The sequence below is a fragment of the Gobio gobio genome, assembly GCF_949357685.1.
Source record: "Gobio gobio genome assembly, chromosome: 14".
NCBI lineage: Eukaryota > Metazoa > Chordata > Actinopteri > Cypriniformes > Gobionidae > Gobio > Gobio gobio.
The window spans coordinates 10,815,720-10,843,632 of NC_137107.1; the positions used below are offsets into that span (position 1 = coordinate 10,815,720).

General features: G+C 38.4%; 1 protein-coding gene across 12 annotated transcripts in view; it reads right to left on the reverse strand.

Moving 5' to 3' along the window:
- rbm27 (RNA binding motif protein 27) overlaps positions 1 to 27,913 on the reverse strand; it is a 53,389-nt gene that overhangs the window by 12,839 nt on the left and 12,637 nt on the right. For 2 of the 12 annotated variants that reach the window (XM_079835650.1, XM_079835651.1), the window contains exons 7-17: positions 21,387 to 21,605; positions 16,477 to 16,659; positions 13,851 to 13,997; positions 13,586 to 13,727; positions 8,283 to 8,324; positions 7,888 to 8,041; positions 5,750 to 5,953; positions 5,408 to 5,539; positions 2,565 to 2,690; positions 2,366 to 2,440; positions 105 to 272 (exon numbers count right to left, since the gene is read on the reverse strand). In XM_079835650.1, coding sequence (XP_079691776.1) covers positions 105 to 272; positions 2,366 to 2,440; positions 2,565 to 2,690; positions 5,408 to 5,539; positions 5,750 to 5,953; positions 7,888 to 8,041; positions 8,283 to 8,324; positions 13,586 to 13,727; positions 13,851 to 13,997; positions 16,477 to 16,659; positions 21,387 to 21,605 — 1,592 coding nt within the window. Of the gene's footprint in view, positions 1 to 104; positions 273 to 2,365; positions 2,441 to 2,564; positions 2,691 to 5,407; positions 5,540 to 5,749; positions 5,954 to 7,887; positions 8,042 to 8,282; positions 8,325 to 13,585; positions 13,728 to 13,841; positions 13,998 to 16,476; positions 16,660 to 21,386; positions 21,606 to 27,913 lie in introns of all 12 variants that reach the window. The other 10 variants (XM_079835645.1, XM_079835649.1, XM_079835653.1 and 7 more) reach the window with 7 other exon arrangements.

Consider the following 27,913-nt stretch of genomic DNA (forward strand, 5'->3'; position numbering starts at 1 on the left):
ATTCTACATTTGAAACAAAACTAAGATCTTTTAGACTACGACCTGTGCTGTGCTACTAGAAGCTAATTGTAGCAATAACAGGAGTTATATATGAATCGTCTTACATCTGTTTTTGACTTTGATTGTGTCGTGTTGGCAGTAGCTTGTGCGGTTGGGCTGATTTCATTCTTCAGCTGAGAGATCTTTTCTGTCAGTTCTTTGAGAGTCTTCATGATGTTCGCCCTCTCCTCTGGCTTCATCCCCCTGTTCTTTTCCAGGCGGTTTATCAGCACCTGCAGAAGGCAGTTCAGATTTATTTACATTTAACTGCATGTACAAAGCAACTTGTAGCTTTTTATATCACATCATTCATCATTCAACCAAGACTGTATCAGGACACGCACAATAACTTTGGGGCTGTCACGACTCCTCGATTAAGTTAAAAAAAATCCTCGAGTGAAGAGCGACGCTTTATTTACATGCGTGCAAAGTTACGCATTTCTTCCAGCATCTCAGTGTGGTTTATAGATTTAAACAAGGATTTGATCATGATATAAACGCGGGCATACACTGTGCGATTTCAGCAAGGTTACCAAAATCACACTGTAAGAGTAGATTGCATGCGATGTAAAGCCAGAGCTCAGGATTACTGTACGGTCCAATTGTCGAGTGCGACTTGACTGCTCACACTATATGGTGTGAAATAGGCATGATAAACCTCCCATGTTGCACCGATAGACCATGATATGGTGTACTATAAAGAGATGACAGATATCGATATCAAGAGGATTTAGCATTTCCAATTTATGTATTAAATTAGTATTATTATTAAGATGGGACTACTTTTATTATTAAATTGATATTACATTTAATTTGCCCGCAACAATTTCACAACGCAATGCATAACCGACATGCTGCATAATAAAACATTAGATTAGCTTAAATTTAAAAACATTTAGGCCGATTATACAATGAATTATAGGCCTATAATTAAAATTATTAACAGTCTTTAATATGTCAGAACACTGCAATAATATCAGACTCAATGAAAAGAGCAGCTTTATTTCAAAAACAACTTGTTTAACATGACATAGACCTACTTCTCTTCTATTTTTTTTTCTCACTATAGGCTATATATGGGCCACAAGAGAAATATTTACAAAATAAATTACTATATTCTGAATATATGCTGAAGTAGTTTATCTCTCGTTGTCTCTGAGAATATGCGCCGAAAGCTCGTCAGATTTTACTTTCACTTTCTGTAGTGAATAATTGACTGGGTTTAAGACTTGCGTGATATCAACTCGCCTTCATGATTTAAAACGGAAAAATACATTTCCAATATTACGACGTGACATTTTTCTCCAATTGTCAAATGATGGACAACGGTTCATATTTCCACCGATAATACAATTAAGTAAATATGAAATAAATGAGTAAATAAAGTAAAACAAGTAAATTAATGATCAAGAAGCTGAATTAATAAAAGAGGCGCTGGATAGGCTACACTGTGGTTTAGAAGACTTAGATTATCCATTTTACAACACAAACTGGAGGCACGCAACAGTTTGCTACATTGCTGCTATTTGACAGCAGCCTACAGAACTTAAACATCTCACTCTTTTTGTTTTCTTCTTGCTGCATTAAAGATGAAATGGTTGAACTTCTGCTTGCATGCAGGCATAGGGCAATCAGTTCGTAGCTCTGCTTCAGCTGTGCGATAACCTCACTAGGGGCGACCAGAATTTCTGACATGCCAGGCAATCGGATGGAAATCGGATGAAAATCTCAGTGTATGCCCAGCTTTAAGTGTAACAATCCCCAGGCAATTGGTGCCCTCTGGAGGCATTTGTTATAATACATAATCTACAAGTTGATTATATAACACAGACATATATCTGTCTATCTGTCTGTCGTCTATATATAACATAATATTATATATTTAGGGGTGTGATGAGACACGTGACAAGACACGAGATTGGGTTCACGAGAAAGAGATGAGACAAGATTTTGTATTTTTAAGAAATCCTCAATGACAAAATTCATGACTGTAAAAATAGTCTGCAGGTGCATTTTGGGATGTTTTAACTCATCTTGCATAGAAAGACAACAATATACAAGCACTGTAAGAGGTTTTACCACAAACTCAACTGACTGGCTTCTCCCCTTATCGTCTAAACAGAAAAAACTGCCAAATATCAGCCTTGGTGATGTATCATTTGATCACTATTACATACAGTATGACTACACAAATACTCTAAAATGTGCAAAAAAATAGAATTTACAGTAATGCCAAAACAATAAAAAATGTGTAGGTGTCCAAACTTTAACCTGGTGGTACATACTGTATATTTTTATTTTGTTTTACTTAAGTAATCCTTCATACCTTCTGACATTCGATCTGCTTTTCAAGCATTTCTTGTTTCTTCTTCCTCATGTCTTGCTGTAGTTTCAACGCCTCCTGAAGGCCAGAGGTCAGAGGTCATGTTAGCGCACTCATAAGTACATTCCAGACTGTGCAATCCTAGTAGGTGGATCTGCTGCTATCAGCTTACAGCGGTGAGGAGGAGAAAGGAAATACTGACCTGCTTCTTTTTCAGAACCTCCTGAGCTTCCAGCGCTTTGCCCGTTTTTCCTAACGACTTTGATGCGGTTTTCAACACCGTGCGTGAGAACGGACCCTTCGGTAAACTCGAATGTGGCGTCAAGCCCTTGTTTAACAGAGAAATTCAAACAATTTTCATTTTGAACATACATTACATGTTTATGTGTTTTTTTTTGTTTTTAATATAGACACACAGAGGTTTTGGGCTCATCTGTTAAACAGTCAACTTGAGATGAAATTGAATCTGTGGCGGAAGGAAGTAGTTCGCCACAATAGAGTGTTTTTAAAGACACTCCGTTGTTGTTTCTGATTTATTTACACACTTGTGCCGTCAAACCGTTGTATAAAACACCATATCACACTAGTAGTCGTGCGAAATGGCTCTCTATCAGCTCGGCCTGCGACTTTATGCCTATGGCCTAATCACAGCTGTGCTGATACAGAGCCATATCGTACAAGTGTGATATTGCTCATATATATAATTAGGGCTGCACAATATATCGTTTTTGCATCGATATCACGATGCATGCATCCGCAATAGTCACATCGCAGGATATGGATCGTAGTTGATCCGTACGGGCCAGCTGCCCTGGTTCGGGACGCATGTGATTTGTGGATTAATTGCAAAGTTTAACCATCATAGAGTGAAAGTTTATCACTTGCATGTGTGTTTAAACATCAATAGCAAGAAACTTGCGCGCTACTTGAGCCAAGCAGACAGCACTGGAACACCGAATTCAGTTCTCTTTTTTTTAGAGTTTGAACGGACAGGTGAATGCAAAATTAAAACAAAGACATCCTTGTGAGTATCCTCTTAAACACAGTCGGCTGTGTGTTGTAAACAAATGAGAAGGAAAATGGATGCATTTATTTGATCCATGCATTCACAGCATTGACAGCAGCCTAATAAACGCAGCTGTCCATGTCACCAATTTTAATCCAACAACAAAAGAGAAAGAGAAAATCACTTTTGTAGCTTTAACAAAGATAAATTGTATTAATTAATTTAATGTAATTTATACAGTGAAGACTACACGTTTTTTATATTTTTTTACATTAGATTTTTCAATTTCTGTGCCTAAATATAGCTAGATTTAGGCCTACCTGGGAAAAAAAAGCACTGCTCATTTCTAGGGGTGCACCGATCCGACTTTTTCAGTCCCGATACCGATACCGATGCCTGGGCTTTGTGTATCTGTCGATACCCGATACCGATCCGATATATTGTTGAATTAATAATAAACTGTATATCTTCCACCTTATACCTTCCTTGAAGAGACTAAAGGCACCAGACTTTACTAACTAAACATAACTAAGACAAAATAACAGATGAATGTAAAGTGTTGAATTCTTATTTATTTAAAAAACAATTGTGCATTCAAATCTAAAATAGAATGTAATCTAACTTCTTTAAATAAATAAAATGTAGCAGTGGAAACAAAAAAACAGTGTATTGGTCAAACATACAATAGTAATCTGACAGTTACCAAACATTTTTTACACTACAGATAATTGTTTTGGTATATAATCATATCAATATTAAAAAGTAGCATTACAAATTAACAAATAGTCTAATTTTCTGCCATATGCAATTTAATAAAAATTTTCAGCTAGCTAATAACAACTTTGTTCTGGTTTCACCTCACTCCAGATTAAATGATTGTAGGCTAGGCCTATTTATTTTACTACACATTGTCAACAGAAATAAGATGAAATACTGTTGATAATTAAAAATAATTCTTACTACCCACTCTTGCTAAAATGGGTAAGCACACTTGTGTTCTCATTTCAGTTGCGTTCTGAGTAAATTAATAAACTGAGTTCATGAGTTCAGTGTTGGACAGATCAGTTGTTCTGGCCAGTCGTTAAAATGATTCGGTTCAAAGGAGTCATTTGGTCACGAATCGGACATTAGCAGACGCGTTGTGTGCGAATCCCGTCTGTTAGAACATCGCGAAAGATGTCAACACACAGAAAACACTTCATAACTGGATATAATTTGTCTCCCGCTTATTGAAAGTATGCTTTATGTCAGCTGGTCAGAGAAGAGTCAATGTTATTTGAGCGCAATTCACACCCAGTGATAATTCAAGGACAACATTGTCCGAATGTGTCACGTGCAACATGGTTTCGGTCTTCCGAGCTTTTGATTTGGATTAATATGTGAAATATGAGAGCGAACACTGATTATTTTGAAGACCCAGAGAGCGCGCGCGGGGTAGGAGCTCTCAGATCGGTCTCTCTGTCACTCAGTCACAAGCGCAGCATCTGTTCTACATCACTCGTAAATCACAATAACTCATCAAATTAGGCTTTGGCCGTCAAAAAAATGTCAATGCAGGAAAGACCCTGACTTTGCAGTAATACCCTCGAAACAGCGACGAACTAGTTGGCGTGGCAAGCGTGAAATATCTCCTCCACACAGCCGACTCTCTTCTAGCATGCGACACACGTGAAGCTGACGAATGACGTAGGTTCTGCTGCGACGGAAAAAAACACCTGGATCGGCTTGTGGATCTGTTCATTTTTCCGATCCCCGATCCAGCTATTTTGTCAGTATCGTGGCCGATATCCGATCCTAATATCGGATCGGTGCACCCCTACTCATTTCATTTGCATCTTTGTTCTATTGTATTTATCTATGCTTGTCATTTGTTTGTTAGTTTCTATGCAGATGCACTACCCTCTACTAAATCACCCTAGAATTCTTAATTATTAGAGCTTTTCAAATCTGGTGAAATTATTTTCATATCGCAATATATAATGCAGGAAAAAAGGCCCACTCTGAATAGATGTGTGCAAACATTGATGCGTTTTCTTTACCACTGATGGTTCTTGGCTCGGGCTGGTAGGTTCAGTGTTGCCCATGATGCCCGTGGCTCCTGAGGCAGTCTGGTGTTTGGGGAAGGTCTTATTCAGCACGTAAGCTGCTGCAGGGTGCTGCTTATTAATGACCTGCACACAACACAAAATTTAGTCAAAGTAAGTTGACGAATTACAGTCTCATCCATGGATGAACAGTCATTGTAAGGATATTATCAATCATTTTTGAGTGAACAATCTCTTAAAAACTTTTCTATGGGGAAAAAGAGAACTATCAATTGTAGGGCTGGGTGGTACATTTTTGAAGAGCAACAGAATGAAATAGCATCAGACACTCCAGACCTTGTGCGTTGTGGGCTGTTGTTGGCCAGGGTTTGTGTTCTGACTGGGTCCCTGCTCCTGTGTGTTGGATGTGGCCTCTCTATGCCAGTAGACTCTGATGAAGCGGTTATTCAGGACGGCTTCTGTGCTAGAGATGGCCCTCCGAGCCTCATCATTAGCTGTATATTGGATCAATGCCGCCTCTGGGTCGCCTCCAAACACCACCTGTGGAAATGACAATAAAGCATGCGGTTTTACTTCACAATCAGCACTCAATCAATCACTACAACTACAATCGCTGGCCTGCATTACAAAAGCATAACATGACATATACAATTTAAAATGGTTGAGCAAATATGTAGTTCGTAATCTAATCTAGAGTTTGTTTGTTTGTTTAGTAAATTTATCAGAATGTTAATCACAAGCTATTTACATGGCAAACACAAGGTCAATATCACAATCCATAAAATAGAAAATAATTATATAAAACATTTCAATTTGACATAAAAAAGAAAATCTAAAATACACTGCATTCGGAAAGTATTCAGTGCTTCACTTTTTCCACATTTTGTTATGTTACAGCCTTATTCCAAAATGGATTAAATTCATTCTTTTCCTCAAAAATTCTACGAACAATACCCCATAATGACAACATGAAAAGTTTGTTTGAAATCTTTGCAAATTTATATATAAAAAAAATAAATAATAATAATTCACTGCCTTTGCTCTATACTTTGCACCTTGGGCACCAATTATAGCCACAAGTCTTTTTGAGTATGATGCTACAAGCTTGGAACATCTTTTTTTGGGACAGTTTCTCCCATTCTTCCTTGCAGGACATCTCAAGCTCCATCAGCTTGGATGAGGAGCATCGGTGCACAGTCATTTTGAGATCTCTCCATAGATGATCAATCGGGTTCAAGTCTGGGCTCTGGATGGGCCACTCAAGGACATTCACAGAGTTGTCCCGTAGCCACTCCTTTGTTATCTTGGCTGTGTGCTTAGGGTCGTTGTCCTGTTGGAAGATGATCCTTCACCCCAGTCTGAGGTCCAGAGCGCTCTGGAGCAGGTTTTCATCAAGGATGTATCTGTACATTGCTGCATTCATCTTTCCCTCGATCCTGACTAGTCTCCCAGTTCCTGCCGCTGAAAAACATCCCCACAGCATGATGCTGCCACCTTTGTACTTCACTGTAGGGATGAGCGGTGGCTGGTTTCCTCCAGACATGACACCTGCCATTCAGGCCAAAGAGTTCTATCTTGGTTTCATCAGACCAGAGAATTTAGTTTCTCATGGTCTGAGAGTCCTTCAGGTGCCTTTTGGCAAACTCCAAGTGGGTGGTCATGAGCCTTTTACTGAGGAGTGGCTTCCGTCTGGCCACTCTACCATACAGGCCTGATTGGTGGAGTGCTGCAGAGATGGTTGTTCTTCTGGAAGGTTCTCCTCTCTCCACAGAGAAACGCCATCGGGTTCTTGGTCACCTCGCTGACTTGCGCCCTTCTCCCCGATCGCTGAGTTTGGCTGGGCGTCCAGCTCTAGGAAGAGTCCTGGTGGTTCCAAACTTCTTCTATTTACAGATGATGGACACCACTGTGCTTCACTGGGACCTTCAATACTGCAGAACTTTTTCTGTACCCTTCCCCAGATCTGTGCCTCGATACAATCCTGTCTCCGAGGTCTACAAACAATTCCTTGGACTTCATGGCTTGGTTTGTGTTCTGACATGCACTGTAACTGTGGGACCTTAGAAAGACAGGTGTGTGCCTTTCCAAATCATGTCCAATCAACTGAATGTACCACAGGTGGACTCCAATCAAGTTGTAGAAACATCAAGGATGATCAGTGGAAACAGGAGCACCTGAGCTCAATTTTGAGTGTCATGGCAAAGGCTTTGAATACTTATTTACATTATACATCAATACATTTGCAAAGATTTCAAACAAACTTCTTTCACGTTCTCATTATTGGGTATTCTTTGTAGAATTTTGAGAAACAAAATAAATGTAATCCATTTTGGAATAAGGCTGTAAAATAACAAAATGTGGAAAAAGTGAAGCTCTGAACTTTCCGGATGACCTGTACATTCAGGTGACACATTACAAAATATTCCACATAAACATGTTTCTGAAATGTTTCGTGATCTATACAGGATGTTTACCTGAATGTTGACTATGGTTCCAAACTTGCTGAAGTGCTCATTGAGTTTAGTGATATTGTTGAGCTCCCGGGGGATTTTGCGGACCTCTAGTTTAGTGTTGACGTAATAAATCTTTTTCGGGAAGGTGGGTTTATGCTGGTTATTGAAATTTTGCCTGTAAAACAGAAAAGACACCCTTATACCTCTCAATCAGGACATCCACCTGTATCATTGTAGTTTCCTTTGTGTTCCAAGAGATCAATATGAATTAATAGACACTCAAAATAATGCAATTAAAATGAATAATTATTAATAAACATTTAACAATACAAACATTTCAGATTAAAAGGTACTAAATAGCACAATTATCCAAAATAACAAACCAAATTCAGTAAATATAATTTAATATACAGTACCAGTCAAAAGTTTTTGAAAGAAGTCTCCTCTGCTCATCAATCCTGCATTTATTTGATCAAATACAGAAAAAAACAATTAATATATTGTGAAATATTGCAATTTAAATGAATGGTTTTCTATTTGAATATACTTTTGGCATCATTACTCCTGTCTTTAGTGTCACACGATCATTCAGAAATCATTATAATATGCTGATTTATTATCAATGTTGGAAACGGGTTACAAAAAATATTAAGCAGCACAACAGTGATATTTTTCAGGAATCACTGATGAATAAAAAGTTCAAAAGAACAGCATTTATTCAAAATATAAATCTTTGCTAACAATATAAATCTTTCGTATCAATTTTAATCAATTTAGCACATCGCTGCTGAATAAATGTATTAATTTCTTTCAAAAAAATAAATTACCCCAAACCTTTGAACGGTGGTGTATATCGTTAGAAAATATAATAAATGCTGTTTAAATAAATGCTGTTCTTTTTAACTTTTTATTAATCAAAGAATCCTGAAAAAAGTATCACAGGTTCCAGAAATAAATAAGTATATTCAAATGCGTCAAAATAGTACTGTTTTTTTTAATCAAATAAATGCAGGCTTGAGCATAAGAGACTTCTTTCAAAAACATTAAAAAATAGTAATAGACTGGTGGTACTGTAAACTATAAGTATATATATATATATATATATATATATATATATATATATATATATATATATATATATATATATATATATATATATATATATATATATATATATATATATATATATATATATATATATATATATATATATATATATATATATATATATATATATATATATATATATATATATATATATATATATATATATATATATATATAAACATGAAAAATGTGTAATAATTAATTATTCAATTGTATTCATGATTAAAAGTTACCAAATGGGCAGTGATCCAAGATTTTAACATCAATTAATACATTAAAAATGCTACATAAATTAAAAAATTCATAATTAGCATAATAATCAATAATGGACCCTTTTCACTTTTCCAGGGTTATCAGAAGTAGAAGTCATCATAGTTGTGTAAACTTCTATAGCAGTTAACGGGAGACGGCAGCAAATATTTTTGTATTCCCATTTGGTCCAACAGCAAAAGAAAAAAAAATCCATAATAGCGTTTCCACAACTTTCCATAAGAGGGAAATACATATAGAGAGACTGATTAAAGCAGTCAGAAAAGAGAAAGATGTCAAATGTGCCATCACTCCCTAATACACACGAAAAGATAATTGGGGTGATTTTGGGCCGATTTTTCCCCTTCCTACTATCCTAGGTAAAGTCCCGATTATCTTAATGGTTCTACAGATTATCTTATCAGATTTGCCTGTGGTGTGAGGTGTGTTAAGAGTGACTGAATCTGCTCGGAAGAACGGAGGCGCCCCGATCGCGAACATGTTGAATATATACGATCATAAATCCTGACGTGTGGGGGGAACCTCGAAGACAAACGTGAAACGCCCTCTGGAGATTTTCACGTGAAAAAAAACAATACCCAATCAGAAAGCAAGATGACGGAAGACGCGCACGGTAACATGTAAAGTCCATTTTCACACTGTCTCCAAGACTTCATCTAAACGGTTTCCCTTTTCCCCGCGTACATTTTCTGTAAAAACCATTCCATACACTACAAGAGCAATTTTTTCTTGTCAATCGTCCTCCATGTTTGTTTACTTTAAAGCTGCAGTCCGAAAGTTTTGCCTATGTTTGAAACCTGCAATTGCAGTTATTTGAGGAATTCGCATCTGTATGCGAGTTGTGCATCGGCACGGCTCCTCAGCGCAGATGAATCTAATGTTTGGAGGATTTTATGTGACTGTCAGTCACCGCACCGGTGTGGATACTGTACTTCAGAATCACACATTCTATGTCTTGGAGTATAACCTCACCGGAACATGTCTGACACTTTTGGGAACAAAACATTACAATAAATCGCGCTACCAACCCTGATTAAATTTAATGATTGCTCATATAACATCAAACCGTGCAAATGATTATTGTTATGCTTTAAATTGTTAATGTTAACAGCATTAGCACTGTGTGACTACGTGTATTTAGTGTTTATTAGCTTTACCTGTAGATTTCAATTTCCGTACAGTCTAATCTTTTGCTTTTGACTACGGGTGAATCTCCAGTTGTCACTGATGTCATTTGGGCTTTTCTGGATTACAATCCGCCATCAAAATGATCAATTGAATTACTCCAGCTGCTGTGAGAAAAGGCTATAAATGATCCGCTGAAGAACATGCGGTCCGCTCCTCACTACTAGCAGGACTCCTTCTCTATGTATACAGACGTGACGTAATGACACAAAGACATGCTTGAATTTCCTGCAGAAATCCACCATACCACTCTAATTATAACACATTATTACAAGCTTACCTTAATCGGGCTAATGTAAGGAGATAGTTTTGAATACTGGCTTGTTGTGTACTTGCTCACTTTTGGATCATTTTTAACCAGAAAAAGTTACAGAATGCAGCTTTAAAGTCCCGTTTGTGAATGGAATCTGTTCGTGTGTGGTGTGCTTTCCTGGTCATATCGCGGCACTCCACACACTAGAGCAGGGGTGTCCAAAGTCGGCCCTCGGGGGCCACTATCCTGCCGAGTTTAGCTCCAACTTGCCTTAACACACCTGTCTGGAAGTTTCTAGTAAGCCTAATAAGACCGTGATTAGCTGCTTCAGGTGTGTTTAATTGGGATTGGAGCTAAACTCTGCAGGACAGTAGCCCTCCAGGAGCAGGATTGGACATCCCTGCACTAGAGGAACAAACCGGTTAAATCTATGATTTCTTATGTTATGTTTGTGGTCTCTCACATTTTGAAAATCTTAAGAGTTTAAAAAATATTTTAATGTGGCCCCAGTTTTTGACGTTTTATTAGAAACACCCTTGCAACAGCGTTCATTTTTTTCATTTATTTTTTTGTAATTTAGCCAAGTTAAAGCTACTTTTCCGTCCACTTGAGGTCGCCTGTTCAAAACAAAGGCGTAGTTTGATGACGCCACGTTTGAGCGCAGAATCTTGGGACATGTGGTCTTCACCTCACAGCCGGTGGAAAAGAATCAGGATAGGACTCGGGCAGAAATCATGTTCATGTGTGCATTTATTAACATCACTGTAGTCTGAAGCAGAGCAGGACCGAGTGTTGTGGAGCTGAGCAAGGCCGCAGGAGCGATTGAAGAGCGGGACTGTTATTATGGCATAGTCGCTAGCGGGACTTTTATTATGACACGGTCACCGGCGCCACTTCCTCTTTTCCAGTCATGAGAATGGGGTAACGCAACTCTGTTTATCGTATTAGATATATCTGAGTGTGTTGAAAAGGAAGTTATGACGTTCGCTCGGCGGCTGCTATGCCACTTGTTCACACTGCAGTGAGAGTACAGCGTTTCTGCTAAATAAAACTGGAAACCGAGGGGAACGCAGATATGACGCAATCGACAGGCGACTCCCTCAAACGCATAGCTCACACGTCCCGTTCCTTGGTTAAAATAGCAATTTCTCACGATTTACAAATAGTTGGAAACATTTGGGATATCAGGGTTCCCACTCTTTTTCAGCAACCATTTTCCAGGACATTTTCAATTTTACTACGGCGGAAATAAAAGACAAGGATCATGCCATATATTGCTTTCTAAGTCTTTAGAAGCCGTACAGTTTATTGCCGTACAGTTTATTGCCATTACTTAACAATCCAGCATTTTTCAATATGAGCTCTCAATCATACATTATGACTATGGAAGCTTGTTTACACCACAGAATAGAAAGAAAAGGTAATTGTGACTTTTTATCTCGCTATTCTGACTCTCACAATTGCGAGTTTACATATTTGTGATATAAACGCGAAAATTGTCGCAATTCTTTTTTCCTCAGAATTGGACTTTATAACTTGCAATTGCAGTTTAGATCTCACAATTCTGAAAAAAGAAGTCAGAATTGCAAGATATAAACTCGCAATTGCGCAAAAGTCAATTGTGAAGAAAAGGTCATAATTGCGAGTTTATATCACGCAATTCTGACTATATCTTGCAATTCTGACTTTATAACACAAAAATGTGACTTTATATCAAAATGATGTGATTAGGTAGCAGCTTACGAGTTAACATTCACTGCATACATTTGAGCAGTTAATAGCATTATCTAACGGCTGCAAGTGGCAACACAAGACTAAACATCATTATTCATTATTACTCACACATATCAAACTCAGCATTCCTGAACATGTGCTTTCTGCAACTAGCGCTAATTGTTTGGGCCAGCGATAAACTCTTTATACTCGGCTAAAGAATAACTTTTTTTTTAAGAATTTTCCCAGACAACAACAAGATTTTCCAGGACATTTTACATTTTCTCTCATTTTCCATGTGTTTTCCAGGACTGGAAAATTTGTCACCAATTTTCCAGGTTTTCAAGGTTTTCCAGGACAGGCAAATTTGTCACCAATTTTCCAGGTTTTCAAGGTTTTCCAGGACGAGTGGGAACCCTGGATATTCTAAGTACTCAACTGAACAAAATATATAACACTGGCCTAGTGGTTTTTTGGATATTTTACTGCAAAAATCTTCCATAGTTCACCTTTAATATTAAACAAAATATAATGTTGTTTTGAAAAAAAAAAAAGTAAATATTAAAAACTAGATTTGCATTTAGATTTGCTAGTGTAACCCCACCTGTTCGAACCGCCCGCTCCGCCCGCCCCCAGCGAGACTCGAACTCGGGTTCGCCGGCATGAGAGTCGAACGCTCTAACAAGGAGGCTAAAGGCTGCAACCCTTAGCGTCAGTTACTGGAGCGTCTCTTGAGATCAGAGGAGTGAGGTTTACTTGCACAGCAACTATTAGCTGGCCTCCGTTAAACTCACCCCCCTAAACCTCACTCCCATCCGGGTCACGGCACCAATGTAACCACACCCTGTTTGAACTGCCCGCTCCAAGCGGGGCTCGAACTCTGGTCCGCCGATATGAAAGTTGGACGCTCTAACAAGAAGGCCAAAGGCTGCAACCTCTAGTGTCAGGTTTACTCGCACAGCAACTACTAGCTAGCCTCCGTTACACTAGGTTGGCAATGCAGCCCTGTGGAAACGCAGAGTCTGTGAAAAGGGTCCATTGATTACAATTATAATTGAAGTAGAATAATAAAAATTCAAAAGTTTAACATACACCCCATAGGTGGTGAATTTTTAAAAAACTACAGGTCATATACTTTCTTGAACATTTTCAAAATAAGACCTATAACAATTCGAGTCGCTCATCACTCACTTGTCCATCCAGGGTTTTTTGACCTGTGGGCCATCTGCAGACGGCAGGCACCTCTTCCTGTTTTCCTGCTCGGAGTTGTACCTCATCTCGCTGCTCGACACACTCGGGACAGACGGCTCTGTCTGAATCACTATGTTAGCTGCTAAAAACACATAATCAAATAGTTCAACACCAAGTTCAAACAGATGTTGCCATTATGAATAAATGTAAAATGCTCATGCAAAAGTCATTTGTTTGGTTGGAACTGATATTTTACATCTGATACCTCGTGAGTTTTGTCCGTCACCAGAGGTAAGGCCGATGAGGTTGGGTCTCTGCGTCTGGATGCGAGGGATGAAATGGCGGTACTGAGCTCTGCCCGGCCCGGTCAGTGCTGGGGACTCTGGGTTATAGGCCTCAGGGTCATAGCTGTCTGTACGTGACAGAACAAAGACATGTTTAACCATATGCACTGTGTGCTGAGGATAAAAACACCACATGAAGGTTCTTTCCCCTTGATTAATTAAACATTTACCACAACCAAATTCTCTGTTATTCAGAACTGTTATTTACAAGATTCATCCCACAAGCTCTGAGTGTAAAATGCAACAGCAGCACAACTACATGGCCAGAGTCTGTCACTGCAGCCTTCAGAAAAATAAATATCCCTGATATTCTGCACTGGGGAAAAAATGGCTTTGAAACCATTTTTTCACACAAATAGTTACAAAGAAACGGCACGTAACGCGTTAAACATGACATTTTGAAGTAGAAAAACTGAAATTATATTTCCTTCTTAATCTTTGTTGTTTATACAACTTCTCTTCAACACAACTTACACTCTCAGAATGAATAACCTAGCCACAGTTTGGTATTTTTTTCCAGTGCAGCGGGGGGGATTTCTATTTGGTTTACTGAACTATCTAGGTGCGTCTTTAAATAAGAATAGATTTCATGTTGCTGTTGTAATTGGAGGAAGAGTTTGTGAAGTTAGACTCGCTCGCTGTCAGGATAAGCGTTTACGGAGATGGAAATGTGAATTTGTAACATTTACAGAGAAGCATACAATCGTAAAAGGCAAGGTAAACGCGTTTCAAGCGTATTAAATATGGCCCTATGAAACCGGTTTTATTTTTCCATTTTTGTTTTGGACTCCATTTTAATCAAGTCAAGTCACCTTTATTTATATAGCACTTTTTACAATACCGATTGTTTCAAAGCAGCTTCACAGTGTTACAGTGAATTTGATTCGGCTGTACAGCCGCTCTGGAGAAAACAGTGATGTCATCAGCTCAATTTTCATATAGTGTCAATGCGGGCTGATCAGTAATATAGTTGAATAGTGTCCCCAACTGAGCAAGCCAAAAGCCAAAGGCTACAGGGGCAAAAGTGGCAAGGAACCAAAACTCCATCAGGTGACAGAATGGAGAAAAAAAACCTTGGGAGAAACCCGGCTCCAGTTCCATCTGATCAAAAGCATAACTGATTCATTGCGATTAAGGAAACAATTTATTAAATGGTTAACAATAATTACATGTTTAGGGCCCTATGAAATACGCTTTATTTTTCTTCACAAATTGTATTTTATTTTTTACAGAATTCTGTTTTAGGCTTTCTGGATTCCATTTTAACGGTTTAATTTAATTTTGATGTTTAATCAAAAAGCATGTCTAATTAACTGAATTCATAAATACAACAATTTGTATAAAATTAAAAATTAAAAAATCAGTTTTTTTTGTTTGTTTGTTTTTACCACAGAAATTCAGTGTTTTGTACTTAATTTTTTCTGGCAATCAAATAAAGGCATATAAGATTTATTAAATGTTTTAATCATATGAAATTCAACTTTTTTGTCAAACAAAGTGCTGCACTAAAGAGCTTTACTGTTAAAATTAAAACATGGAAGAAAAATTGTCATTCCTTTTGAAAAATAAATTTAATAAATGTAATAATAATTTATTATTATTAGTGTTAGTATTATTATTACATTGATAAATATATTACTGTTGCACAGTAGAATTTAGCCATCACAATTTTCTCAAGTTAAACTAAACTTTTATTTATTTTGACGGGTTGTCGTAAAGACCTTTGAGTTTTTGTGTGGTTTATGATCTGATGATCATTTTTCTCAAATGAAACGATGAAATGCTCATGAAGTGACTCTCAGAGCGGTTCATGTCCTGGCAGAGGCTGAAAACTGAAAGTCATGATGCATGCTTCAGTGTGTGTGTGTGTGTGTGTGTGTGTGTGTGTGTGTGTGTGTGTGTGAAATGAAACCATTCATTCACACAGTGAACATGCAGGATTCATATTTAAATAGTCTTCTTGCGGTTTAATATCACACACACACTATATATATCGCGATTTAATTTAAGTATACTGACCTGCTTTTAATTTAGTCATCAAACATTTGACAAATTCAGTGAAATAATTTGATGACTGGATTAGGTTTAAGATTTAGTTTGAAGTTCTTAATATAAAGCAAGTCCCATGTTTGACACAAGCTGGATCATGCTCCTGTTGTGTTTGCAACATCAATGTATATCGATGTAAACAATATTGTACACATGCATACCGAACTGAAAGACCCGTACTGAAAATGTTTGGTACTAATACATGTACCATTACAGCCCTACTAACAGATGAACACACGACAAGACCAGAACCACCACCAACAGACAGGAAAGAGGCTTAGTTTATCAACTGCTTTCTTTAAAGGGGTCAGACTTTCTTCCCTGAAGGCCGCTTATAATGTCAATCGCATTGATGATTTCAATTTAAAATCAATTTCAGACTAGAATATCTGTCTAGTGCTTCAAAACCAGAAACATGACCCCTTTACAACACACATATAGACAGTACGCTCTAGGCACCACTGCTCAAGCTGAGAAGAGAGAAGCGCAGTGGCTTACATTCAGAGAGAGTGTATTGAGGGTGGAGAGAGGCAGAAGAGGAGGAAGAAGAGGAAGGAGGTGGTGGTGGTGGTGGTGGAGGAGGAGGAGGTGGTCCCACTCCAGGCATGGCCAAAGGGGAAGAGGTGCTGGTTCTGGAGTGGGGTGGAGTGTCTATCCCAGTAGCTGGGATTAGAGGAGGCCCTAAAACAAGACAAGAGCAAACTCAACCACACTAACATCTACAGCTAACTTACACTCTTACACGTTCCGAGTGGTTAATATAAAGTCATTGTCAAGATTAGCGTTTATTTTAATTAACAATTAACCAATGTTATTCCTAAAAATTAACAGTTAACAAATGCATTTACCATATTTTCTAGAACATAAGTCACATTTTTGTATCATCTTAAATGTTCTGCGTCTTGTATTCTATGCTACTTATATATTTGGATTAGCGCCAAATGAACAAGGCACGCAAGCCCAAGTTTATTTGTACAGTGCTTTTCCCACAAGCTGGAAGTTTCAGTATCACTTTAAATACATTTGTCTTTTATAATAAATGCCACTATGATTCATGTTTGCTTTATACTTATTTTTCATTCCTGTTCTGAATACCGTTACATTTAAAAGGACTTGTTGTGTAGTGGGGGGGGGACTAAAATACATGTTTGTAGTATTTGTACACGTGTCAGTTTATTAACTGATATTTTACATTATTTCTCAATGTAATCAAATGTAACTTAAACATAGATGCAATGCATATAATAATATAAATTACATATATTTATTTCTCAACAATACAATTTATTTTCAGGTGTGACTTATTTTCTGGAAAATACTTTTTCAATTGATAAACATTAAAATAAATGAATTTATTCAAATAAAATACCAAAAATAAATTAATATATTTTTTAAATTCGTAAATATAATTTTTTTTAGTTTTGTATATTTTTAATAAAGTAAAATAAAAGTAAATAAAAGCAAATAAATGTAACATTCATAATTGACAAATTATTTGATTAAATAATGAATTATAACAAATGTATAAATTACAGGAATCCTTTTAAGATTTAAAATAAATTAAAAACACACACACAAAAAAAAAACATAAAATAAAACAAATATAATAGAGCAGCACGATTCTCTCTCGTTTCAGAAGAAAATAAAACACGCCTGGTTCTGACAAAATGTTCATTGCTGCAGTCCATTTAAAAATGTTTCATTACTTTGAATGAAATATTTAAAAGAATCGTTTGGAATGAATGATTCAATGACTCACTCATACCTATAGATGATAACTGCTCTCTCTAAGGGTGCTTTCACACTAGCACTTTTGGTGCGCACCCAGGTTCGATTGACGTCAGAGTTCGGTTCGTTTGGATGATGTGAACGCGGTCTTCCGAGCTTGGGTGCGCACCTGGAACCGTACCCGAGTCAGCTTAGGGTGTCACACTAGCCAGTTTGAACCGTGCCCGAGTGCGTTTGACCACCAAAGCGCGGTTCGTTTGACTAGTGTGAGTGATCCGAACCGTGCTCGGGCGCGGCTCGATTAGCCGGCCCTGGCCCGCTTGGAAGAGGTGGGCCAGAGCACGGTTCAGTTGGACTCGGGCGCGGTTCGCATGCAGTGTGAGCGCTAACCGTGCTGGAGCACGGAACAGCTGCGCGCTACTATCAACATTACAACAGCAAACACCAAACTATTACTACTTGGATACACTTTTCAATTAATTCAATAATATTTAGGTTTATAATGGTTCTGGTTTTCACCTCATTGATGAACATGAATTGAAGTTTGCGGGTAAAGCTGCAAATTCCTCCGTCAAAGTCAGCTGCCTCCGTAATAATCTTCTGATATGTGCAGTGCAATCAAGTGAAAATCGCTGCGCGGCATAAATTATAAATGTATTAGGCAGTCTATTAGCGAAAGCGCTTTTCTTCCTGTCTTCTTCAAAACAAAAAGTTGCATCGTGAATGACTTAAGCGTGCTCCGGCCCGGTACGTTAAGTGCAATGTGAGTGCAGGCCAGCGGGGGAGTGGGGAGGGGGGACAATCGCGCTCGAGCACGGTACAAGGCAATCGTGCCTAGTGTGAGTACACCCTTAAAAAGGGTGGTCTGGGGTCCGGTTCATGTGAACTCCAGTACGGTCCGCTGCTGATGTGAACGTAATCGTTCCAAAATCGCGGACTTGAACCGCTATTAAAGATTTATGATTTGATAAAAATGTGAATTTGTGTGCGTTTCACTCACGAGCGTGACTGACGTACTGCAGAGAGCTGTAAATCTAATTTCTGCTCATCTTCAGCGTTCTTTAGAGCATTTGCAGTACATTCAGATAGACACAAGTGCCATTACATAGCTTTGGTAACAAAACCAACAGTTAAAAAACTAAAATATAAAAGTAAGGTGAGCAACGATATGCATTTTGCCGCCTTCTCGCTCGCCGTCGTTACAAAGCAACAGGGTAAACAGCTGCTTCTCTGATGACGCAAACGCACCCCGGCTCGGACCCAAATAATATAATATGAACACAGTCCAGAGCAATTGAACTCGGGTTCGGTCCAGCCAATCGAACCAAATGTGAAAGCACCCTAAATCAGCGGATCAGTCAAAGGTTTAACATACACAAGCAAATCCCTGTCATTTAGGAATGAGCTTGAGTAGGTGTTTGAATAAAGATCATGATCTTTTAACGATAAATCGTGAAGCTCTACAACATTATATAAAACAAATACAATGCTAACGTAATATGAATAAAACACACATAACCATCATTTAGAGCAATTTGTATCTATACTAGTCAAAATCTGCTATGGGGTAATAATGGAACAAAAGATTTAAAAAGTTTTTCTTCACCATTATTTAAAACAGGATCTGCATTTTCATAGGTATAGTTAAAATCATTGTGTTATAAGAGATAATAAAAACAACTTTGTGTATCAAAACCACAAACCTGATTTTCAAAAGTCAACAGCTAAATGTAACATTTGCTGTCAAGATTAGTGCTGGGCGGTATACCGGTTCATCCTGAATACCGCATACCGAATATTGATGCATATGAATATTTTTTGATGTCGCTTAACCAACGTTCAGAGCGCGGCGCAGCGCGACACCGTTTGAGAGGGTTCCCGTTTCACTGTTGCACTGTAGTGAAAGCACAGCTGAGATCGCATCACAGTGTATGGTAAGTCCGAAATTGCCCCCTAAAGCCTCGTTCACTATTCCCTACGTTATCCACTAATATAGTTCACTTGAAGGAGTGAATGAAAACGAGTGTGTGAAGTCGGACAGCCGTTGTGTGTACATCAGCTGTACACTCGTTATTGCGGTGTAATGTGAGATTGAATGAGTGCACTCAATAACGTCCACTATAGTTTCGGAAACCACTACGAATGGCTGTCCCCTCAAATAATGCCCTATTTGAGGTTATAGGGGGCGATTTCAGATTCAGCCCTTGAATACAGTGGATAATTCAAACTACACGTGGCGCGCGAGAGAGAGCGGTTTCTGTGCGGAGTGCTGTGATGAGATTAACAACGTTCTCCACATGGATCATATAGCACATATATAGACCAGAGCGAGCACGTTTAATTTTTTTATGGACCTATTTCATATACTCTAGTGCTCTAAACATGAACCACCAAGCGTGTATGCGCAAATATTTCGTCACGTCTTCTTCAAATGAATTGTATGCAAAGGACAGCATCATCTCCCTACAGCATCATTTTGTGGGGCTTTGCAAACCTGTATTAATTCTAGTGTGGAATTTTTCAGAAAAATATTGTGGTATAAATTGTCATACCGGCCAGCACTAGTCAAGATAATCGTTTATGCGAGATGGAATTTGTAACATTTGCAGATAAGTATTAAACCGTAATACACAAGTTTTACGCTGAGTTAAAAGTGTCTCTAAATAACATGAAAAAAATGTCATTCCGTAAAATAAGTATAATGAAGAACGCAAAAAGAATTACTAATACCTCAAAAAGCAAACATCGTTCACCCCTTACGCACGTTATGTCCGTCAAAACTAGGCTGGCTGTGGGTTCTAATATTAGAACAACAATACTTGCCGGCTAAGAAATAAATAATTATAACCGTACGATCTATCCGTTTTCAAACCCACATCATTTAAATATCACAATATAGATGTCTGTCAAAAAATTATGTGCACAATACACGGTAGTATTTACAAGAAGCAGAGGTCACGCATTTCCTGTAAAACCCAAACTACCTGATGTTTTGACTAAGTCATTGCTTTCCAAGAAGAGGGAGAAAATGGCGGCCTGAGAGGCTTCAATATGCCGTCTGTCAGAGACGATAACGTGCATAATACATAACGCACGTCAGTATAAATTTGTTCTTCACTTGCTGAAATTGAATGGGAATGATCAAGGAACTGAGTGAAATACTTCACACAGCATAATGAAGATAAATAAACGCCAATCCAATTCAAAACCTTTGCCGGGTTCTCTTTCAACATGTGTTGGTTTTGACGGACATTTATGCACAAACTATGCATTCTTATTATGACAATCCGGATTTCAATCATTTTTTTATTCTTGACTGATCTTTTTTTTCATAATTTTGCCAATAGATGAACTGTTAAAAGAGTCTCTGTAGTCGTCCAATTTGACTCTCACATGCTGATATAATCTAAATTATAAACTTGACAGGTGATTTTTATAAAATGCAGTTTGATCACTATCTTCTCAGTTGTTTAAAAGATCAAGGCTATAATCAAAGTTTGATAAAATGTTTAATTTTCCAATAAAAGATGATACATTATTTAATGATTGGTTACATTTAATTACCCCTTAGCAGATTGAGACACGTGTACGTACACACACACACACACACACACACACACCATGATCATTTCATATATGAAAAACCTAGTCTAGCATGCTGAAATCAAAATGACGCTTACCTGGCATGGGGTAGATGCCTGGAGGCGGGGGCTGTCCATGTGGAGGGGGGGGCATGGGCATGCCAGGAGGAGGTTCAGTCATGGGTGGCATGGGCATCCGTGGCATGCCTGGTGGAGGTGGAAACGGGATCATGGTAGGAAGCGTGACGTCATCCACAATCAGAGGATCATTACCGTGGTCAAAAGGACAGAGATCACCTCGTATACAAAATCCTTTCTCTGCAAACAAAAATTAAAAATATATAAAAATCAACAAAATCACAGCAGTCTTTCTACATGGTTTAAAAGCAGAAATGTTGTCCTTGGCGTGGGACTACTTGTCAAGGTGGATGAACTTCTGGTTGGGTGACTGAGGTCGTTCTTCAGTGGAGTTTGCTCAACAAACAGTGCTGTATGGCTAGTCACGTCTCTCGCGCTCGTCAACGTGCCAAATCACAGTTTCTTTAGATCATTACACAATCAAGCTAACCATCCACCCCGCAGGCATCCCTGTGGACGTTCTCCAACTCCCACCAGTGTGAAAAATACCCCCGCTCCAGAAAGATTGGGTAGTAAATATAAACTCTGCAGCTATAATGGCGTTCCCACAAGGCCACGCGGTGAGTTTGCTACACCACCACAGTCATTAGTGACGGTTTAGAAACAGACACCCTGAAGAGTACAATGAGTCCTTAGAGAATATCAAGACACTTCAGTGTTTCTGAAATGTTACACATCATTTGACTTTGATTTTAGAGACATGCAGTGGCTGCAAAATGTATTTGGACCGCAAGTATTTAAACACTAAAATATCAAACTAATGCCAGGTTCACACATACTCCGTTTGCAGCACATTTGCGATGCGGGAGCAGCACGGACTCATTGTGCGTTCACATGTTGCATTGCACACCTGATCAACAAACACAACACATATTCGTTATTTTTCAAATCCAAAAGTTGATACTGAAAAAGCGATTCACAGTACAGTTATACAATCTTACATAGATGTATTCATGTTTAAACAAAATTTTAAAAACGTATTATTCAATGCATTACTTCTATATAGATTTTAGGGCTGCCCACTAATAGAGACAGAGCGACACGCGTCATAATCTGAAGGCCACGCCCACCGGGGGGGAAAACAATCAAACCGTCTCCATTGACTTTGCATTGCGGGAGGCTGCCTCCTTGTCATTTCGGACTTATAACAAAAAACTGAACAATGTATTAAAGCTGATATGTGACAAAGTGAACGGCAAACAAGCTAAACAAAACCCAGAAGCAAAAACCCAGACGTTTTTATAAGCTGTTGACCCAAAAAACGAGCGTTTAAGGACAAAAAAGTGGATTCAGGCCATTGAGACAGCGCGCGACGGGTCATATTACACTGAGAACTACGGCGACTAGAGGGGAACGCAATCAACGACAGGAAATATCATATATAAAACGGACATTTGGATATTTGACTTAACAGTGACAACATATTTACTGCACACAGACATATTGAGGCATACTGAGTGTCAGGATCCCAAAATTTACCCATTCTTCCTGCTGAAGCGTCACTTTGTATTGCCTGTATCCACTTTTATCTTCTTAAATGCTCTTTTTTTTGGGTCGACAGCTTATAAAAACGTATTTTTGTGTTTTTTAGCTTGTTTGCTGTACACCTTGTCACATATCAGCTTTTAGACATTGTTCTGTTTTTTGTTATAAGTCCGAAATGACAATGAGGCAGCCTCACGCAATGCAAAGTCAATGGAGAGCGCTGGATTGTTTTCCCCCCCGGTGTGGGCGTGGCCTAAATACGCTCTGTCTCTATAGTCGACTAAATGTCAGTCGACTAGAAAAGGGTTAGTCGACCAACAGGTTATCAGTCAGGTAATCACAGGAAAAAAAAAATGGCAACAGCTGTAATTACAGTATGCCAGGCAGGAAATCCAATCCAGTCATTAATCGAGCATAAATATGGCTTATCATTTGAAACATGAAAGTAGTATCAACTAGGGTTGAAGAGTTTCTAGAAATTTTCCAGGATTTTTGGAAAGTTTCTGGAAATTTACCAGACATTTTCAGCCCCTTTGCATCCCTAGTACCAACTTTACTTGGCTGCTCGCTGTAATGTTAACCTAAATAAATGTGCGCTATTATTAGACGCATATCCAGGTGTGTGTGAGGAGTGTGGAAGCTAAAGTATAAGCAGGTGCAATAACACTAGTTTATTGATAAATAATTAAAATGTCTCCTTGCTATTTTTTGCCCTGACATATTCATAATCATTACTTTTGCCCATGCTTTGCGGCAAGCTATGTGTGCCCCTTATCCAAGTAAAAAAAATTGCTTGACCGGAATTGTTTTTTAAAGCGTTTTTAAATATAATTTATTCTGAAGCAATATTCTCACCAGTGATTAATCAGCTTTGTCATATTTAAATCTGCATATTTGTGAAATTTGTACCTTTTATAAAGGGCATTTTTTATAAAGGGCAAGGAAAACACCACTATTTTTGAAAATAGGCTCATTTTCCAACTCTTTAACTTTTCAGTTACGATAAATAGAAAATTAGCCTATTTTCAAAAAAAGTCAAGTGTTTCTTTAATAAATATAGGCTATGCTTCAAGCTTTCATTTTATATGGTTAAATTTGATCAATAAATTTAATTCGAATAAGACACAATAGGGCTGTTACCGATCAAATTAAATAGTTTACACTGAAAAATTGCAACTGCATTAAATAACGTTATGAGATTTGTTTTAAATATTTATTGAATATACACATAAGAAATGTTGGAAAGAATGTTTAAACAAGAAACTAAACTGCCAGTAGCTGGTGGCAGGTGACCGTCTTACCGAGTGAGTCATTGAGTCGATTCGGTCAAACGGCTGATTCATTCAAGAATGAGGCAATCATTTATCTTTGATTCACAGATTCATTCAAAATGCTGAATCATTCGGTTACATGCTGTTGCTGTGAGATGTGGTATGGTTCTGATGTGATCTTGGACATCTTGTGATCAAAAACAGAAACAAATATTGCATCTAAAATGTAAGTGACTTGATGTTAATTAATTGTTTATGGAACTGTCATATGAAATCAGTTTTCACATTTTCAGTCGTGATGGTATTCAGGTAAACAGAACTCGTGTGATGATGTTTAACTGTATCATATGTGATAAATATAAAAACTCAATATTTTGAATTTTTTCTGCAGTATGTTAACGGAGTTTCTCTGTGTGAGCGGCGCTCATGTTTCGATTGTTTTATTTCTCCTCATGAGGTTGTGTGAGCGTCATCAGCGCAACCTTAGCCTGATGTCGTCATACTCAATTCTAGTCAGAATATGAGTCTGATACTGCTCCGTTGGGCTGTGATTATGGGGTGTGTTTCAACCGAACCAGGAAAGACCTCAATTGGATAGACCTACAACCAATCAGAGCAACGGAGCGACGCATAACGTTAGTTGTCAAATGTCAACAGAACTCAACTGCACTGTGTTGCCAAGTCCGCGGGTTGAAGCGACCCCAATTATGTGATATACAGACCCAGGAATGCGATTTTTAGCTGCCAGCCCAACCAAAATAACACATATTTTATCCCCCAAATGCCTTTTTTCCCCAGAGAACCGCCCCCCCCCCCGGAAAGCTATTGGGCTTGTTTTTGGCTAGTTTTGAGGAACGTTAGCAATAGGGCGGGTTTTGTTGTAAAAACTTGGCAACCCTGTACCTGCACGCACGCTGGAATAAGTAGCCTAACGTTAGAAGAAAAAGATGTGTAAACGATCTTTGGCGTTGTTGTAAAAAAAGAATTTAAGGATACACAGAGTACTTACCAACACGATCATCATTTCTGAGAGAAATAGTAAAGGTGAATGCATATACGAACAAGTTCTCCGTTTAGGATTAGAACAAACTCAACCCAAGCGCCTTTGATGACGTGGATGATTACGTTACTGTTGATCATCTGTCCATCATCGTCTAAAGCCCGCCCTGACAATTTCATTGGTCCGAACAGTTTCTGTTCGGGCATAATTACTTCTCTACCGATCAAGTCCAGACCGAACTGCCCGAGTAAAAATGTTGTGGGCGGGGCTAAGTTCGGCTGGCATCCAGGCTAGCGCAACCTTGTTACCGTCAGTACATTATTATCCACTATTGATGGCCTCTTACACTAGTGGACTAATGGCCTAAAGGCCTAAAATCAGTGGTTTTCAAACCTGTCCTGGAGGACCCCCAGCACTGTACATTTTGTACGTCTCCATCAAGCAAACCTGATTTAACTCAACAGCACATTAGTAGAGACTGCCAGACCTGGGCTGAATCCAAAATTACCCCCTATACCCTCATTCACCATTCCCTACATTAGTCCACTAATGGTTTGTTTCCACCGAGGAGTACAGTACAATACTGGATGGCAAACCCTGATTCGGCTCGGGTTTCCACCACCAACAGAACCCTTACTTGATAGGCATGGTGTATGCCGGAAAGTAGTGATGGATGTCATTCTCACGCAAAGAAGAAAGTGGCAAGACAAGACAAAAAAACATTATGTTGCAACGGTATTGTGTTTCAAATGTATATTTTAAAAAAAATGGCACCTCTTGTGTAGTCATTCCTTTTGTAGCATGCGCAAGTGACGATTCTCTCTCAGCCAATCAACGTACTGCAGTGAGTCTAGCTCCACCCTTTATCACCGGACTACTGTGCAAGGTACCCCAAAGGAAGGGTGCCAAAAAAGTGTACCAAACCGCTCGGTGGAAACAAGCCATAACATAGCTCACTTCAAGGAGTGAATGACAACGAGTGAGTGAATTCGGACACTGAGTGCACCTGAAGGGCTGCTGCTTTTGCATAGTTTGTGGTTGCCGTTTAATAATCATTTGCCTAGCAAACTGCAGCCCAAGTAGTAAATGAAAAGATTAATCTTGACCATGCAATATGTACCCACATAGGACCAGCGGTTTGGAAAATGGATGATTCAGCTGCGGACGGCAACTTCTGGTCAGACGCGGCCTCTCACAGTGCATTATGGGTATTCTCTAGCCGCCGAGCGTACATCAGTTGTACACTTGCTATTGTGGTGCTTTGTGGGATTGAACGAGTGCACTCGATAACATCCACTATGGTTCTGGACACCACTACAAATGTCTGTCCCCTCAAATAGTGCTCCTTCTGAAGGTATAGATGGTGATTTCGGAAACAGCCGAAACAGTGTGAAACACAGTAGAGTTTAATTATATGCATTTATGGTGAAATTACTACATTTTCGAATCAATCCATGTTTATTTGTCTGCAAACAATGTGCTGTCACTTTAATTTAGCGCGTGCAGCCATTTGCGGGTGTATTTCGGCTGTGGCGTGTAACACAGTCACTCCCACTTGCCACTTTGGCGGTTGAAATTAGTCTTCTCAAAAGCCATCTGTTATAATCGAGGTGCGCATTATAACCAATCACACGTGTTTCAATTGAGTTTATGAATTCAATGTCTAATAATCAGAGGCGTTCAGATTAGCCAGAGTTTTGTTCAGAGCGGCTCTCAATGTGCGCTGTACGCAGGAGATTCATTCGTCATACAGTGGCTGACTGTGTTCAATTTCAGCATCGAAAATAGTTTCAAACAAACAAAGCGCATCTGAAATGACTGGCATAAAGCTGGCCTGATGTTCAATATTTGCTAATTTAGGGACAGTCTCTAAAGTTATACGACATTGGTATATACAACTTCAATAGCATTTGAAGAGAATGACTACTGACTGTAAAGTGTTTATCTGGGTGTCAAGTATGAAGTACACCTTTTAGATTTTTGATATATAAAATAAACTGTCAAATCATATGAAAATATGGATATGCATTTTACTACATATCATACAAAAAATATGCTAGATTTAAATGCTTCATAGCTGAATGATCACTGTTGAGAATATTGCTAGAGAATATATATTTACAGAGATAATATTTGAGATTATATGTACATCCAAAAAAAAAAAAGTCAGACAAGCAACTGTTAGTGTTTCTCTGTCTAGATTAGAGCTTCATGTAGACTTGATTTGGATGTCTACAGTGGTCATTAACATATACAGGGAGTGCAGAATTATTAGGCACGTTGATTTTCTGATCATATTTTTTTTCCAGGCACATTTGACCAATTCCAAACCACAGTAATCCTAATAACTACTATTGATTTAGTATTTAATAATGTATAAGTGATATATAATTGTTCATGAAGGCTGGAAATGAAAATCACCTTATATTCAGGTGTGCAGAATTATTAGGCATGTTTTCTTTTACAGATAAATTGAGCCAAAAAAGAGATTTAACTCAGACTGAAAAGTCAAAAAGTATTAAATGCCCATGAGAAGGATGCAATACTAATGCAATACTAGACATTGCAGTTAAGGCGTGACCATTGGACAGTGAAATGCTCGTTGGGTCAGCAGGATCTGACAAAAACAGGTGGTGAAGAAAAGACACCTGTTAACTGCAAAAGAATTAAGAATTAAGGTGAAGAATTAAGGGTGAAACCATCAGAAACCCTTTAGTCTCCAGCGCCACCAT